Below are 16581 nucleotides of genomic sequence, written 5' to 3'. Positions count from 1 at the left end.
GATGCATGGTCAGGGTTTAGGAGGCCATGAGTTACCTAACTAACCATTTGACCCCTAGGGGCTGTAGTTCTCGGGAGTACAGGTCTTACTGAGATTCGCGAGCCGGGGAGGTACACCTGCCTTGTCCAGTGGGAAAACCGCCATTGGGCAAGGGGAGGGCGAAAATGAGAACCCTGACTACCAGGAACATCTAGGCTGGATCAGTTTTAGGAGAGAGAACCTAAGAACTTAAGTATGTGGAAATTTCGCATGTCCTTGCCGCTTGGGAAGCCTTCACGGGTCCTCTGTGGCTTGCTAACTGCAAATCATTAGAGCGAAGCCTTAAGTGGACCCGGGCGGCCCAAAGGAGCACCCTGCCGCCCCGCAGGGAGCACTCCCCCACCCCGCAAGGAGCACGCTGCCCCCCGAGGAGCACCCTGCCCCTCCCCCCGACCTGCGGAGCCGGCTCCGCAAGCGCCCGCCCCTTCCGGCGCGGGATGTTCGATTTCCTTGGCGGGCGGAAGCTACCGGTTCTGGAGCTCGGAAAGACTCCTAGTGGGAATTTTCGTGTGCACTGCTTTGCTGGCGGGGCTGGCTGGCTCCTCCGACCTTTTGTGCGTCCCGCCCGGTGTGGCCCACCCCCCCAGGTCAGTCCTCCCGCCGCCCGCCGCAGCTCAGGGAGAGGGCGGGTCCGCGCCGTGCGCGCGGTGCAGCCGCGGGGGCCCGGTTTGCCCCCGACTCCTGAGCGACGCAGCTCTGCGGACCCCTACCCTCCCGGCCGGTCCGGTTCCTGAGTCTCAGCCTTTCCCACCCGGGTTTTCTGCCCTGAGCGCGGTGGAAGCTTCTGCAGAGGGGTATTGCTGAGGCGCGCGTGCACGGCGTTTGCCCCCCGGGAGGCTGCGATGGCCCTTTCCTGTACCTGTTTACTCGACCGTGACCGCACCCACAAAGGAAGTTCAGAGAACGGTTTTGAGTTACTTCTATTTGTATATGCAGTTTTGTGGCGTACTTAAGTTTAAAAAGGTGATGTTACGCCGTTTTCAGAGTCCAAATCCTTCAAGAGTGGTCAGTGGTCAGGCCTCTGGCACCTAAGTAGTCCTTGAGTTTCGCCTTTGGTATTTTTCTGTGGTTAGTGGAATAGAGGGAAGGGTCGAGGTATCAGAAGCGCCTCAAGTTTTGCTTAGAGATCAGTTCTCTTAACTTTTATGTTCATGTTTGGTTTCTGTTTCCCATGGGCTGTGAAAAATACGTATCAGAAAAGTCCTTATTGGCCTTCTTGGGCTTGATTCAACAGTGGATCTGTGCTTTCTGCATAACTACTATGGGCCAAGTAATGGGCATATCAATCCCTAGGTGCCTTAGAAACGTGTGCCTCCTTGTTGATGTCCCCAGAAACCCTTGCAAGGGAGCAGGGCAGGACGCTGTTTAACTGTAGTACAAGGCCACAGTATGAGGTGTTCTGTATTCTCACTTGCAATTATCCTCAACGTCACTGTTCTCACAGACTCACGACATAAATGCATTTCACAATGTAATAGTACTGCTCCCCAATAATGTATTTGTAGTCCAGTTCGTTGCTATTTAACCTAAACCTCCCATTATCTTGCCAATGTCTTTGTTTTTTAGAGAAGTGCTGCAGTTATGTATACCTTCAGTTCTTCTATTAGGGACACCCAGAAGACACTCAGGTGTCGACTTGTGCTCTAGTCTCCTTCATTGTCAGCATTTGAGAAGCTGGTTTCCACACTGACTGATAGTATGTTGGGTTGTTTCAATCACAGATCATTTGGTGTTCTATGCTCTACAGGATAAATTGATTTAAGAACATTTAATTTCTAGATAAGGACTTTAGAACCAGCTCTATGTCCACAAAGTTTTAAAATCACATATAATCTACTATCAATAGATAGCACACCACCACCTATGGCCATTTGTGTTATAAGCACTACTTATATATTAGCAAACATGATGTTCCCTGGATTTAAAAGATATAATTTATTCACCCAAAGACATTATTTATTATTTTTTTGGTTTTTATGAGACAGGGTCTCGCTATTTTTTTTTTTTTTTCTTGAGACGGTATCTCACTGTGTAGCTCAGGCTGGCCTCAGACTCTTGGCAATCCTCCTGCTTGAGCTTCCTAAGTGCTAGGACTACTGGCTCCACCTGGTGTAATTTGAGGGAAGGGAGTTGATAGAGAAAAATGGAGGAAAAAGGAGGTTCTTGGTTTCAGTTTCAACTGGGTGTAAATTAAACTGTGCTGGTTGGCCAGAGGTGATGAATTAGAGGCTTAAAACTTACTTGAGAGCTTTTTGTCAAGAAGTTAATTATGATAGTCTTGTATTCCTAATCTAGAGAAGTGAATTCCAACATCATATTAGAAATTATGTTCTCTTTTAGAGGGTGACAGTTGGAAATAGCCCAGATCTTTGTATGGAATTTAGAAAGGTGTAGTGGTGGCAGTTAGACACTTCATAAAATAGCTGCTTTCCCTTTTTCCATTTTTACCCCATGGTGTTTTGTTTTGTTTTGTTTTGTTTTGAGACAGGGTTTTGCTATGTAATTAATGCAGGCTAGTCTTGAACTCACTATGCCACTCAGGCTGCCCTCCCATGGCAATTCTCCTGCCTCACCCTCCTGCGTGCTGGGATTACAGGCATACACCATCATGCTTGGCTCATCTCATGTTTTTTGTTTTTTGTTTGTTTGTTTGTTTTGTTTTTTGTCTTTTTGAGACAGGGTCTTACTATGTAGTTCAGGCTGGCCTTGAACTCACTTTGTAGCTAAGCCTGGCCTTAAATTCACAGGGATCCTCCTGCCTCAGCCCCCTAGTGCTGGGATTACAGGCATGAGCCACCACGCCTGGCTAATTTCTTAATTTTGAGATAGGGTCTCCCCAAGTCACTAAGTTGCCCAGGCTGGGCTCTAACTTGGGGTCTTCCAGCCACAGTCTCCCAGAGTGTGGGAATTACAAGCATGTGTCACCACACCCAGTGGTTTTTAAATCTTTATAATGTCTTTCTGTGTTTCTTCTTTAGCCTTTGTATTGTGAGTACCCCAGTACTGCACTACTTGGAATTTTGCTCTTTAATGCACCTGCTAGTTTTTATTTCCTGTTTAGAACTGGAAATTAAACCCATGGCCTCCATGCTGATCTACATCTCCAAACCTTTTGAAACAAGGTTTTTGTTAAGTTCTCCAGTTTGGTGTGGAACTTGTGATCCTCCTGCCTCAGCTCCCCACAGTGGCGAGGTTACAGGTGCACACCACACCACCATGCTCAATGTTGTTTTAGGTGGGAGTCTCACTGTGTTGCCCAGTTGGCCTTGAACTCCTGAGCTCACCTGATCCTTCTCTCATAGCCTCCCAAGTGGCTGGATGCCACCATGTCCAGCTTTGTAGTAGTTTTTTTTATGATTAGCACTTCAAAGATCCTGTCATATCCTGAAGTCATGACAATACTCTGGGTTTTTTTGTTTTTTGAGACAGGGTTCAAAAAACCCCTCTGTAGTTCAGGATGGCCTTGAACTCATTGTATAGCCCATACTGGCCTCAAACTTGTGGTAGTCCTCCTGTCTGTCTCCCCAGTGCTGGGATTACAGGCCTGTGCCACTATGCCCAGCAACAGTATTCTTTTAAATGTTTTATCAGTTTGTCTTTCAGGTTTATGTCTTTCTCTGATACTGCTTTGTATGTATGGTGTGAGGTAGAAATCTAATTTTTTAAAATATGGCTAATCGGTTTTCCAATATTATTTATATGCCTAAGATTTATTTATATTTACAGTTACAAATAGATAATCTGGCAACATTTCCTTTATTGTCCATGTACTGTTTTTGTCTTACAGGTTCTTCTTGTTGTTTTGAATAAACTTCCAGGTGGACTATGAAAGATTACGATGAACTTCTCAAATGCTATGAGTTATATGAAACTATTGGGACAGGTAATTGATATTTTTTTCTTGGAGGTAGAGGATAGGTTAACTATTTGGAAGTATTGTCTACTTGGGCAGTTGTGCGATTTTTAGTTTAACGTATGTAGTCTTTTGCGTTTTTTTTTTTTTTTTTTTTAGTTTTAAAATTTCTACTTTTTGGTGGGGGGGGTACTGGGAATCCAACTCAGGACCCCACACTTGGCAGGTAGGCACTGTGCCACTGAGCTAAATCCCCTACTTTCTATTTACTTTAGTGAGAAAAAGTGGAGCAAAGTTAGAGGAGAGGAGGAAGTGCCTTCTAGTTCATTAAAGAAATTTGATTTTTATCCTAAATAAAAGTCATTGGAGAGTTTTGAGCCACAGGGTGATCTAACCTTTGATTACATGACTAAAGTCACCTGGCTGCTTCGTGGTAAAAACATTGAGTAGGAGAGGGCAAGAGAAGAAGAGAGATGTCAGGAAGGTTTTAAGATAGCTTACGTGAGTGATGTTGGAGCTGATAGTGGCTTGGATGAGAGTGATGGTAGTGAATGTAATATAATTAAAATAAGCAAAATACGGTAACCTCAATGGAGTTTTACATATATATTACCCATCTATTTTACCTGTATGTTATTTGCTGAGATTAGACATAGACCATTTCCAGTCAGTATCTACTTCCTTTTCCCCAAAATAACCATTAATATATTTCTCCCAAAGTGAGCCAATGGGATTTGTTGATGGGTCACATATGGGGTATTAGAGAAAGAGAATCTGAGCACCTGGGAAAACTGATTTGCTCCTTACTGAAATAGGGAAGACTGTGGGAGAGATAACCAGGAGTTTCTTTAAAGTTTTGTTCGTTTGTGTTTTTAAGACAGGGTTTTGCTTTGTAGTTTAGGCTGGTTTTGAACTCACTCCTAGCCCAGGCTGGTCTCAAACTCATGGCAATCCTCCTGCTTTAGCCCCCTCAGTGCTAGGATTACAGGTGTGTGTTACCACGCCTGGCTTTTTTGTTTGTTTTGTTTCGTTTGTATTTTTGAGATAGGGTTTCATTATGTAGTTCAGGTTGGCTTTGAACTCACTATTAGCCCACGCTGGCCTTGAACTTGCAGCAGTCCTGCATCAAACTTCCACATGCTGAGATTACAGGTGTGTACCACTATGCCTGGCACACCTGGCTTTTTGGAAGTACTAATTTGAAGATTTTTGTTTGTTTGTTTTGAGACAAGATTGCACATTTAGTTCAGGCTGGCCTTGAGTTCACTATGTAGCCCAGGCTAGCCTTGGACTCACAGTGATCCTCTTGGCTCAGCCTGCTAGGTGCTGGGGTTACAGGTGTGTGCCACCGCATCTGGCTAGAGACGTCTATCCAGTTTTTGACTAGTTTTGAAACATAATTACTTACCGTCACAGTTTTAAAAACTGATCAGAAATTTTGTATAATTTGTCTCAGGTTTCAGCAACTTTATTATGTTTTAGCAGTGTTCATGATAAAGCAAATTTAATTGCAATGTTAATCATAAAGCATATCTGTAAAGAATGACTTCTGTTTTTCCTGCTTCTTTATTACAAAATTAGAGATATACTGTCATGCTAGGGAGAAAAGTTTTCAGCTAGGCATTGAACAAGAAGAGGCTAGAGTCATTCTAACGTTTTGGAAGTGACAGATAAAAGATTTCCAGGAAAATGTATCTCAATTGAGCTTTTTTGTTTCATTTTTTTGTTTTTGGAGATGGTAGATCTTGCTATTTCGCATAGATTGGTCTTGAACTCCTAGGCTCGAGTGATCCTCCTCCTGGGCAGCTGGCACTGTATACATGTGCCCTTGAAAATATATAAGGTGTTTGTGCTTGAGTCCTTGCTTATATATTTATTACACATTTTTCTGTATTTAGGTGGCTTTGCGAAGGTCAAACTTGCCTGCCATATCCTCACTGGAGAAATGGTGGCTATAAAAATCATGGATAAAAATGCACTAGGGGTAAGTTTAAAATTATCTGTGTAATATTCTACTTATAGATCAGTTTCATAATTAAAATGTAAATGTTTTCATTACTGCTCTTTTTTTTTGGTCTTTTTGAGACAAGGTCTCATTATGCATTTGAGGCCTTGAGCTCACTTTGTAGCCCAGGCTGGGCTCGAACTTGAAAGGATCCTCCTACCGCAGCCTCCCAAGTGCTGGGATTACAGGCATGCACCACCACTCGCAGCAATGCCCTTTGCTTATAGTGATATTTATGTAGCTTTTAAAAAGTATATAGGCCAAGGGTGGTGGTGCATGCCTGTAATTCCAGCGTTCGGGAGGTTAGGGCAGGAGGAGGATCACTGAGTTTGAGGCCAGCCTGAGCTACACAGTGAGTTCAGTGCTGCCTGAACTGCATAGTGAAACCCTGCCTCAAAAAAGACGAAAAGTAAATAAATAAATCAGTTTATAGATCGTGGTTTTAAAGTGATGTGGGGGCAGATGTTTCTTTGTCCTTCAGACTAATGCAGGACAGCGGCACATATTTCACCCTATAGATGTGCTGTCTACCATTTGGACTTTCCTCGTAGGTTGTTTGCTAGTGCCATTTGGGTGAGGTAAGCATCTTCACCATTAGGGGCCTTTTGAACCCATTACAGGTTATTTTGGGACACTGACTGGTGTGAGAAGAGATTCAGAGGTAAAAAAAATTTCCAGGTGTTTCTTTGGTTTGGACTACTCATTTGTTTTGGTTTCTTTTATCTTCCTCTTTGTATAACAACCTTTATTCTAGGATGGGCAGCATGATTTCAGTACCATCCAGAGACTGCATACTAACTGGACAGGTTGCAGCTGGGAATCCTGTGATGAGCGGGCCTATGAATATGAAGCAGGAAAGATGTCCCAGTTTAAGAACTGATGGAACACTCCATTCTGCCAGGGAGCTTCCAATTTTGGGGTCAGAAAACTACCCTCAAAGGCAGTATTCAGGTGGAGGTTTAAATCCACCCTACAGAGGTGGTAGGCCTTGTCCATCCTTTGCCTTGTCATTGGGTTTCTTATGAACCCATCTGGGGATTTGTGTCAGCCAGTTTGGGCATTGAGGTGTTCTGAGGCTTCTTCTTTAACTGTTTGGCTGAGAGAGAAATGGATTAAGAGACTTTGAAATGCTAGAGACATTGGGGTGTATTTAGAGATCAGTTGTGATTTGTTCATTAATAAAAGTGCTGGCGCTACTTTGTAGCTCCCTAGAGAAATTTTAATACCCACCTTAGAAAAAGGTGATTGTATTTTGATACAACATGGCCTGTATAACTGGTTTTGTGCAGCTGTCCTTAAGAAGATTCTCTGGTGTAACTTTGGCCAGGAAAACATTTGTAGCTGCTTCCTTGCTATTTTCTGAATTAGTGGCAAATAAAAGCAGGAGCCTTTTGTGATTGCTTAAGAGTCATATAACTGATAAAACCACGTTCCTCTTGGTAAGAGATAGTCTCGCTCAAAAATATATACTTAGCATTAGTAAATTGTGTGCCTTCCCCCAAGTGGTAATTCACATTAGTTTACAAGAAAAGGAGACTCTTGTATTTGCTTGGTACGTCTTTCTGACAACTAACCGTGTCTCACAGAAATGTTAGCTTTCTTTACCTCTGTGTTTCTTAGTTGAAGTCTGCTGTACAGACAGGATCTGCTTTTCTCTTACTGGCTCATTTTCCATAAATTTGTAAGCTTTGTAATAATCTATTATTTGTTAAAATTCTAATGTCTTAGGATGTTGACTACAGAATAAACAGGATGAGACTTGACGTTGGACTCTAGGCAAGCTCAGCCTAATCGCCACTCTTTCTAAATCCTTGCTATTGCTCAAATTTGGCAAGAAGACTTTTTATGACTCCAGTCATCTGTCTCATCCTGTCCAGTGTGGGACAAGTTCTGACTGACCCTCACCAGGAAAAGTTACCTTGATGCCAAGGGACAAGGCTGCAGATGGTTAATTGGCAGTGCCTTCAGAAGAGAAGGAAACACATTCATACAAATTGGGAAAATTGTGAGCAGTGGAGTCACTCATGTGTCAACCCTCCCCAAAATAAGTAGAACTACAGAGGCTACAAAAGAGGTTCTTTTGCATGATTGCCTAGAAGCAAAAGCCCTTCCAGCAGCTGTAATGATTTAATATCTCTTGACTTAGGGCTTTCTTTTGTGTGTGACCTCATAGTCTCTAGTGATACCGTTTCAGCTGTAAGCATCTGGCTTCCTTTTGCTTTGCTCCAGCTACTTTTGATGGAATCTGTGTGTCAGCCCATCATGAGAGCACCAGGCAGACGATGTGGCACATCAATGCCCTTAAGATTGGGGGCTGGGTAAAAGAAAGGGGGGAGCTGTGACCAGCACCATAAAATGGAACAGATTATTTTCTTTTAGAGAAAAGTAAGTGGCTTCTCCAAACTTCCTCAGGCCTAGGGCATTCCCGGTACCCCTACCTCTCTTCAGCCCAGATAAATGGACAGAATGCACAGATGCTGGCACCAGGAGGTCAAGTCCAGTTTCATTCCCTTGGGCAAGGGATGGAGAGGTTTGGGGTCTAGAAAGGGATGGAACATGGGAGAACAGGTCTGTTGTTTCATTGTTACCTGCCCCCTCCACTATGAAAGACCCCAATACACCTGTACATGGGGTGATGGTGATTTGAGGCAAATGACCCATTCCATTTCCTTGGATCTACCTTTGGATAGATCTTCTTTCCTTTTTTAACAAAAATATTTTCTTTTGTATCGAGATAGCATTATAATAGTTAGTAGTATACAGTTGAGGAAAATAGCATAAACATTTTTACAATTTTTCTCAATTAGCAAACAAAAATAGTTGGTATGCTGCTATTCTTTTTCTTTTTTCTTTTTTTTTTTTGGTTTTTCTCCGGTACCAAGAACCGAACTCACGACCTTGAGCTTGCCAGGCAGGCGCTTTTGCCGCTGAGCTAAATCCCCAGCCCTCTTTTTCTTTTTTCTTTTACTACTCTCTTTAAAATAAAAAAAAGAAAAATTTTTTTTGTTTTGTAAGTTTGTTTTTTTGAGACAGAGTCTCATTGTATAGCCAAGCTGGCTTTGAACTCATGGTGACCCTCCTGCTTTATCTGGCCTCAGTGCTGGGATTACAAATGTGCGTGTATGCACTACCACCTGGTTTAAATGCCTTCCTTAAGAGGTAATGAGACAATGTTTAACATGGTTACCTTGTTTTCTAATTTTAAGGATGTAAGTGCTGATAAATAAGTCAAAGGAAGTGTCAGGAGTTTTGTAATAGCAATGTCATTCAATTTTTTGATTTTTTTTTTTTAACTTTTTGAGACAGGGTCTTGCTATGTAGCTTAGGCTGACTTTGAACTCACTATGTAGCCAAGGCTGGCCTTGAACTCACAGTGATCCTCCTACCTCAGCCTCTCTAATTTTTTGAATTCTTTTCAAAATATGCCATATATCACACAGTGGCCTATTTTAGAAATTAGTTTTAATCATCTATCAATTAGTTCACTCTCCATTTTTTTCTTTTGGTGCTCATTACTATATTAATCTAATAAAAGAGCATGAAGACCATTTTATTGAGCATTTAACATTGATTACAGATTTGACTAGTTTCCTTAAGTAGTTTAGACTCCAGTTATAACTTTAGTGAGACTAATCACTTAACACTTCAAATACTTAAATAGCAAAAATGTGCATTGTCATAAAATGTTTTATCATATTGATAATATGATACTCAATACTTATCCCCTAAAGCATCAACATCATGACATTAATTCATTATTTCTAAGCTTGGTTTTATATTTCCTATTGATATGCTTACTTCGGTTATTTCCTAAGATTTTAATGTTTCATTTACTTCCAGGGTTTTAGTCATCATGACTCCCTCCCCAAAATAAAATGAACACAAAAGATTATTATATCAGAATAGTTGTAGTTGATTCTTGGTCAGAACCTGACATATGGTTGCATAGTGCTAGGTAACTGGATTGAGACCTTCTTAATTTTTCATTTATTTTTGTGTTTTTGAGACAAGATCCTGCCTCAGCCTCCTGAGTGCTGGGATTGCAAGCGTGCAACACCATGTCTGGCAAGAATTTTTTTTTATAATAAAGTGTTAGTTATTATTTCATGGGCGTTCTAGGTTTATGTCTTTTAAAATTTATTGTAATACATGATGATCACATTCCTCATAGGGATTTGGTGCATATATGGTTGGAGCATTTCTTAATAAATTTATTGCTCATTTGAAATGATGCTTTATTGTAGAGTGATCTACCTCGGGTCAAAACAGAGATTGATGCCTTAAAGAATCTGAGACACCAGCATATATGTCAACTCTACCATGTGCTAGAGACAACCAACAAAATATTCATAGTTCTTGAGGTTAGTAGTATGTTTCAGGTGCCTGAAAATGTTTAGTCACTTGATCCTTAGTTGAGAGAAAATTGTGTATCACCTAAAAGATTAGAATGAATGTTAAGTAGTTTACTTGCGTTCTGGCTGTAGCAATTTAGACTGTGAAAGTAGGTGGATGCAGTATAGTAGAGATTCATTGTAAATGTATGCTTTCTGATATTCCCCTAGTGGAATGGTATAGTTTAGAGGATTGCATATGATAAAATTTGCTTGTAAGAGAAGGGTTCATTTTAATTTTATACGGTGTATTAATTTCCTAAGGTTAACGAATGACTATACATAACTTTGCTGGGATTACCATGCCTCACTCTTTCTGGAGGCGCTGAGGGAGAATCTGTTTCAGGACTCTTTCCTAGGTCTTAGTGGTTGCTGGTAATCTTTTTTTTTCATTCCTTCTTCGTTCCCCTTCCCTCACTTCCCCTCCCCTCTCTCATCTTTTAAGGTAGGGTCTCACTATGTAGTTCAGGCTTGCCTTGGACTCTTATGTAACCTAGGCTGAACTTCAACTCACAGTGATCCTCTTGCCTCAGATTCCCAAGTGTTGCAATTACAGGGGTGCGCTACCACGTCGGGCTTGGCTGTTTGTTGTTTGGTACCAGGAATCGAACTCAGGACCTTGGGTTTTTGTTTTTTTGAAACCAGGTCTTGCGATGTCATTCAGGTTGGCTTGTAACTCATTAGATAGCCCAGGCGGGCCTCAAACTTATGGCAGCCCTTCTGCTTCAGCCTAGAAGTTCTAGAATTACTGGCATGTGCCACCGCACCCAGCAGGTGGTGGCAGATTTTGGTGTTGTTTGGTTTATAGATGTGCTACTTTAATCTGTGCCTGCGTCTTCAAATGCCATGTTCCTCTCTTGAATGTTGTGTCTGTCCTGATTTACCTCTTTTTTTTTTTTTTAAGCCTTTTTGAGACAGGATTTCCCTGTGCAGTTCAGGCTGGCCTTGCACTCTCTTTATAGCCAGGCTGGCCTTGAACTCTCAATTATCCTCCTGCCTCCCTCTTCTCATAAGGGACTCATGTTGTTGAACTAAGGCCTGCTTTAATCTAGTATTACTTTCTCTTAACTTGATTATATCCACAAAGACTCTCATTGTAAATAAGCTCACAATCATGGGTACCAGTGTTAGGACTTGAACACCTTCTAGGGAGTCACAGCACACAGCACATGGATAGTTTCCAGTGCATGTGTTATGCAAACCAGTTTTTTTCAATTTTTAACCTGTACTTTTTGAAATGAAACATAAATGTCTTTAGAACTGGCATTATTCATGTTTCATTTTCCTTAGTCTCAGCCAAATGCTCTGTAACTGTATAATATTTTCACAAATCAGCACTGTTTTAAAAGCATATTTTAAAATTTATAATGTTGAAATTTTGGATCTAGAACTACTTTTCCTTTACCAAACTGTATTACTCACATAGTCTGTAATGATGGTTTTAAAACTTTTTTCTTTTGAATTGGGGGTCTCTCTCTGTTGCCCAGTTGGGCCTTAAACCTATGCGTAAACCTATTGGCTCCTGCCCCAGGCTCCCAAGTAGTTTAGAAAATAAATAAAATCGCAAAATATTCATCATCCTTGGACAAAATTTAAAAGATACAAGAGGATATATATTAAAAATAAGAATTTTCTTTCCCCTGTATTCCAGCCATTCATTATGTTTTTTGATGTCTCCTGTAGTTACCTATGTGTGCTTTATATATGTATTTGTGTACTTGTGTAGTTTATTGGTTTCTGTCACACAAATGGTCACAAACTAATATTGCCCTACCTTTTTTCCTTCCCACTTAACATTTTAGCTTGGAATCCATTTGTGTACATCATAGAGATTTTAGATTCTTTTCTTTATTTTGTAGTTATTTATTGGAAAACTTAAAGAAGGTTGCTTTCTGTACATACATGTTACTGTATAGTTAAAAAAATTTGCTTTGACTGTATAATTTATATCTAATAAAACACAGTTTGACAAATGTATATACTAGTGTACTTCCCACCCCACTTAATGTATAAAACATTTTCATCTTCTCACTTTTCCTGCCCCATTAAGTTAATCCCTGTAAGCACACCTGCCCTGCCCATCCCAGCAACCACTGATCTGATTTCTGTCAGCATAGATTATTTTGACTTGCTCTTGAACCTGATGTAAACAAATCTATAACATTAGTCTATACTCTTTTGACTGGGTTTTTTTACTTACCATGTTTTTGTAAATTGTTATATTATACTCTTTTACACTTTGCTTTTTTTTTTTCATTTATTACCAGACATTATTTCTTATCAGTAGCTTTCCTGTTTTATAAGTTCTGTGGAGAGTTTCATTTTACAGCTATGACATAATTGATATAGTATGAGCATTCAGGTATGGTTATGTTCTAAATGTTGGTGTCCCCACAAAAGTCATATGTTGGAATTTAGACTCCAGTGTTATAATATAAAGAGGTGGGGCGTTCAAGAGAAGGGCTCTGCATTCGTGAATGGAATTTGTTCCCTTATAAATGAGGCTTGAGAGAACTTTTTGTTTTCTTCTGTCATGTAAAGATGCTTTTTTTTTTGTTTTTTTGAGATGGGGTCTCATTATGTAGTTCAGGCTGGCCACAAGACTCATAGTTATCTTCCTGCTTCAGCCTCCAAGTGCTGGGATTACAGGCCTGCACTACTGTGCCTGATTTTTTTTTGTTTGTTTGTTTGTTTGGTTGGTTGGTTTTTTTTTTTTTTGAGGTGGAGTCTTTATTATGTAGTTCAGACTGGCCCTGAACTCATGATAATCTTCTTTCCTCATCTTCCCCAGTGCTGAGATTATAGACGTGCACCACTATTCCTGGCTCGGTTGACAGTTTGATCTTTGACTTTGCAGCCTCCATAATTATTTATGGAGTCTTTTTTTTTTTTTTTTGTACTGGGAATTGCCCCCAGGGCTTGCCAGGCAGGTGCTGTGCCGCTAGTTATATTCCCAGCCCTAGCCTCCATAATTTTAACCAATAAATATTTTTTTGTTTATACAAACAACAAAAGGTATTTTGTGTTGAGTATTTTGTGATAGACCACAAATAGGCTAAGACATTTGTTTGTAGTCTTTTGCTTTCATATGCAATGCTGCTTCAGCGAATTATCTTTAATGTGCTTTTTTTTAATGGTTGCAAAGTTTTATTAAAGATAGGAAAGGAAGCAAGCTCTGCAGAGCGAGTTTGGGCCAAGTATAAGTAGGAATAGAAGCGCACCCTACAGAATGAGGGTGGGCCACCAGGCAAGAGCGATCTCAGTGGCTGTGGCTCTGTTTTGATGTGAATATATCTATGGGAACTGTCTAAATGTGAAACTGTGAGATCAAAGTGTGCATTTGTAATTTTCACATTACTCAAATAAAATGAAGTTTTAAATGGAAATCAAGTTTACTGAAATGTGTAGCTGCTCTGGAAAGGGGGTGGGCAGCCCAGAGCTTGGTGCTCCATCACCTTAGCCTGTAAGCACTGAGCACTGCTGTCTAACTGGGCTCCTCCTGATACAGACTGAAAATTACTGGTCTTAGACAGTGACCAACAATAATTACCGGAGAACAATCGTTACTACTGCTTTTTCAAAAAATTTTAGATAGTACCCTAAATGTGAGTACATTAAGATGAGAATGGGTTTTAGTACTGTGCTATAAAAATATAAAACCCTGAGTGAGGTTTTAAAAAATCACAGTGGTCATTAGTTCTACTTCTGTTTATTGGTAATAAAATTGTTCATGGAGTTATTGTTCTCATTTCTAGAATAATTATTTACTTGTTTGATCCTGAGAGTGTGTCTTTGAATATACCTCCTCAGTTCCCTTGCTTTTAGAGTTGAATTAATAATATCTCTGAATTCAGTATAATTTTTTTAATCTTACATTCCTTGGAAGTGATTTCTGTAAGATGTAACGTTATCTGTGTGGCTGTTCTGTTGAAGTACTGTCCTGGAGGAGAGCTGTTTGACTACATAATTTCCCAGGATCGCCTGTCGGAGGAGGAGACCCGGGTCGTCTTCCGTCAGATAGTAGCCGCAGTTGCTTATGTGCACAGCCAGGGGTATGCTCACAGGGACCTCAAGCCAGTAAGTGACCCTGTCACACTTAAACGCTAACCTGAGATTTAACACTGTCTGCCTGTGAACCTACTTTCAGGTTTCCAGGTTATCTGCTGAGGAGGCTGTCCTAGCTTTGCTACTGCTGCTGCTGCTGCTGCTTTGGCTTTGTCTTCTCCTCTCCTCCCCTCTTCTCCTTCTTGTTCCAGTCAGAATCTGTCACATTTCTTTTCCTTCCTTTCAAATTTTGGTGAACTTAGATTAGTCTTAGTCACTTCTTTTATTTTTTTATTTTTAATTTTTTTTTTGGTTTTTCTCCGGTACCAGGAACCGAACTCACGACCTTGCGCTTGCCAGGCAAGCGCTTTGCCGCTGAGCTAAATCCCTAGCCCCTTTAGTCACTTCTTATCCCTGGGACAGAACATCTGACATCTGCACTTAAAGGAGGAGGCATTTAGCGGGCTCACAGTTTCAGGGGGTTCATTCTGAAGTTCACTGGCTCTGGGAGGGTGTGGTGGACGGGCCTGGCAGAGGACAGCGGCGCATACCATGGCAAGCAGGAGGCTGAGGGGGGGTTAGGGGAAGCACTGGGGATAAGCATACACCCTTACAGGTCATACCCTGTGATCCACCTGAATCCGGGCCCCACCTCCTAACTGATGCACCACTGAATTTATCAGTGTATGAATCTACTTATGAGTATAGGGCCCATATGTTTTTTTAATTTTTGTTCTTGTTTTTTTGGTGCAGGGACTCAAACTCAATACCTTATACTTGCCAGGCAGGTGCTTGTGCCACTGAGCTATATCCCCTACCCTCATAGGGCCCCTATGATCCAGACCTTCTAAACACATGATCCAGATTTGATCTCTAGGAAAAAGGTCATTGAATATTTTCTGTTTGGTGTTCTTTTCCTAACCTGATGTTTCTTTAATTTTAAATACACTATTCCTTAGAAGGAAATAGTATGATAAACCTGACAAACTTCGTTTTTCTTTCTTTTTGATGGATGTATGCATATGTATGTTGGCATTGGGGATTAAAATCAGGGCCTTTGCACTGTGCTACATCCCTAGCCCTCCTTTCCTCTTCCCATCCCTCCTTCCCTTCCCCTTCCCCCTAACTTCCTTCCCTTTCCCTCCCCTCTCCCTTCCTCCCTTCCTTTCTTCCTTCCTTCCTTCCTTTCTTTTTGAGACAGGGCCTTGCTGCATTGCTAAATTGCCCAGGCTGGGCTTGGAGTTGCCATCCTTCTGCCTCAGCTCCCGGGATACTGGCATTGGAGGCATGTTCTACTCTGCCAGGCTAGACTCTGCTCTTTAAGGGACTGAATAAAAATATTAATACAGGTCTGCAGGTTCTGACTAAAGTGGGTGATAGTGAATATGAATATGAATTTAAATACACAGAGACCAAAGAATATGAATATGCTATTTTTTTTTTTTGTTACCGGGAATCGAACTCATGACCTCAGGCTTGCCAGGCAAGTGCTTATGCTGCTGAGCTACATCCCCAGCCCATAGAATATGAATATGAATTTAAATACACAGAGATCAAAGAATTTAAATACTCGGAGACTAAAGAATTTAAATACGCAGAGACCAAAGAATAGGACAGTGTCATTATTCTTTTTCATCTGTTTATGTTCATCTCTTCATTTTGAGCTCACTCTTTAGGTTTAAATTTGCCTTTGGCACAAATTATGTTTGCAGGTAGTTGGTCCTTAGCACCAAGGAGGAATGGTTTATGCCAGTGTGTTTTGATAGGAAGTGGTATAGTTATCAACATTTCTGCTATCTATTTCTACTTATTTTGAGACAGGGTTTTGCTGTATAGGTCAGTCTGGCCTCAAACTCACGGTGATCCTCCTGCCTCAGTCTCCTGAGTGCTGGGATTATGGATGTGAGCCACCATATCCCGCTTATTTATTTTTAATTGAAAATTTTTCTTGTTTATTTTTTAAATTTTTCTTTTCTGGACAAGGTCTCACTGTATAGTCTTGGCTGGTCTTGAACTCACTGTGTAGACCAGGCTGACTTCAAACTCGGGGTTTTCCTGTTTTAGCCTTCTAAGTGCTGGGATTACAGGTATGTGCCACTATGTCTACTGTCTTTTCCATATATATATTTATATTTGTTTATTTTTTGTCTTTCCCCTTTTAAATCTCTTGCCATCTTGTTAGTTTTTAGTGACTTTTACTCTGTTGTACCTAGGCTTTTTATTTTGGACTTTTTTTTTTTTTTTTTTTT

The 16581-nt window shown here is 40.8% G+C and overlaps 1 protein-coding gene across 1 annotated transcript in view; it reads left to right on the top strand.

Moving 5' to 3' along the window:
- Positions 1-485: 485 nt before the first annotated feature.
- Positions 486-16581, top strand: part of Melk (maternal embryonic leucine zipper kinase) — a 96873-nt gene continuing 80777 nt past the window's right edge. The window contains exons 1-5 of the mRNA XM_005382898.2: positions 486-626; positions 3827-3922; positions 5791-5876; positions 10142-10258; positions 14222-14365. Coding sequence (XP_005382955.1) covers positions 3865-3922; positions 5791-5876; positions 10142-10258; positions 14222-14365 — 405 coding nt within the window. The 5' untranslated portion in view covers positions 486-626; positions 3827-3864. The remainder of the gene's footprint in view (positions 627-3826; positions 3923-5790; positions 5877-10141; positions 10259-14221; positions 14366-16581) is intronic.

The sequence above is a fragment of the Chinchilla lanigera genome, unplaced genomic scaffold, assembly GCF_000276665.1.
Source record: "Chinchilla lanigera isolate Chin_1 unplaced genomic scaffold, ChiLan1.0 scaffold00018, whole genome shotgun sequence".
In the NCBI taxonomy this organism is placed as follows: Eukaryota; Metazoa; Chordata; class Mammalia; order Rodentia; family Chinchillidae; genus Chinchilla; species Chinchilla lanigera.
Note: the sequence above shows the minus strand (reverse complement) of the source record. Positions and strands in the feature narration are given on the sequence as shown.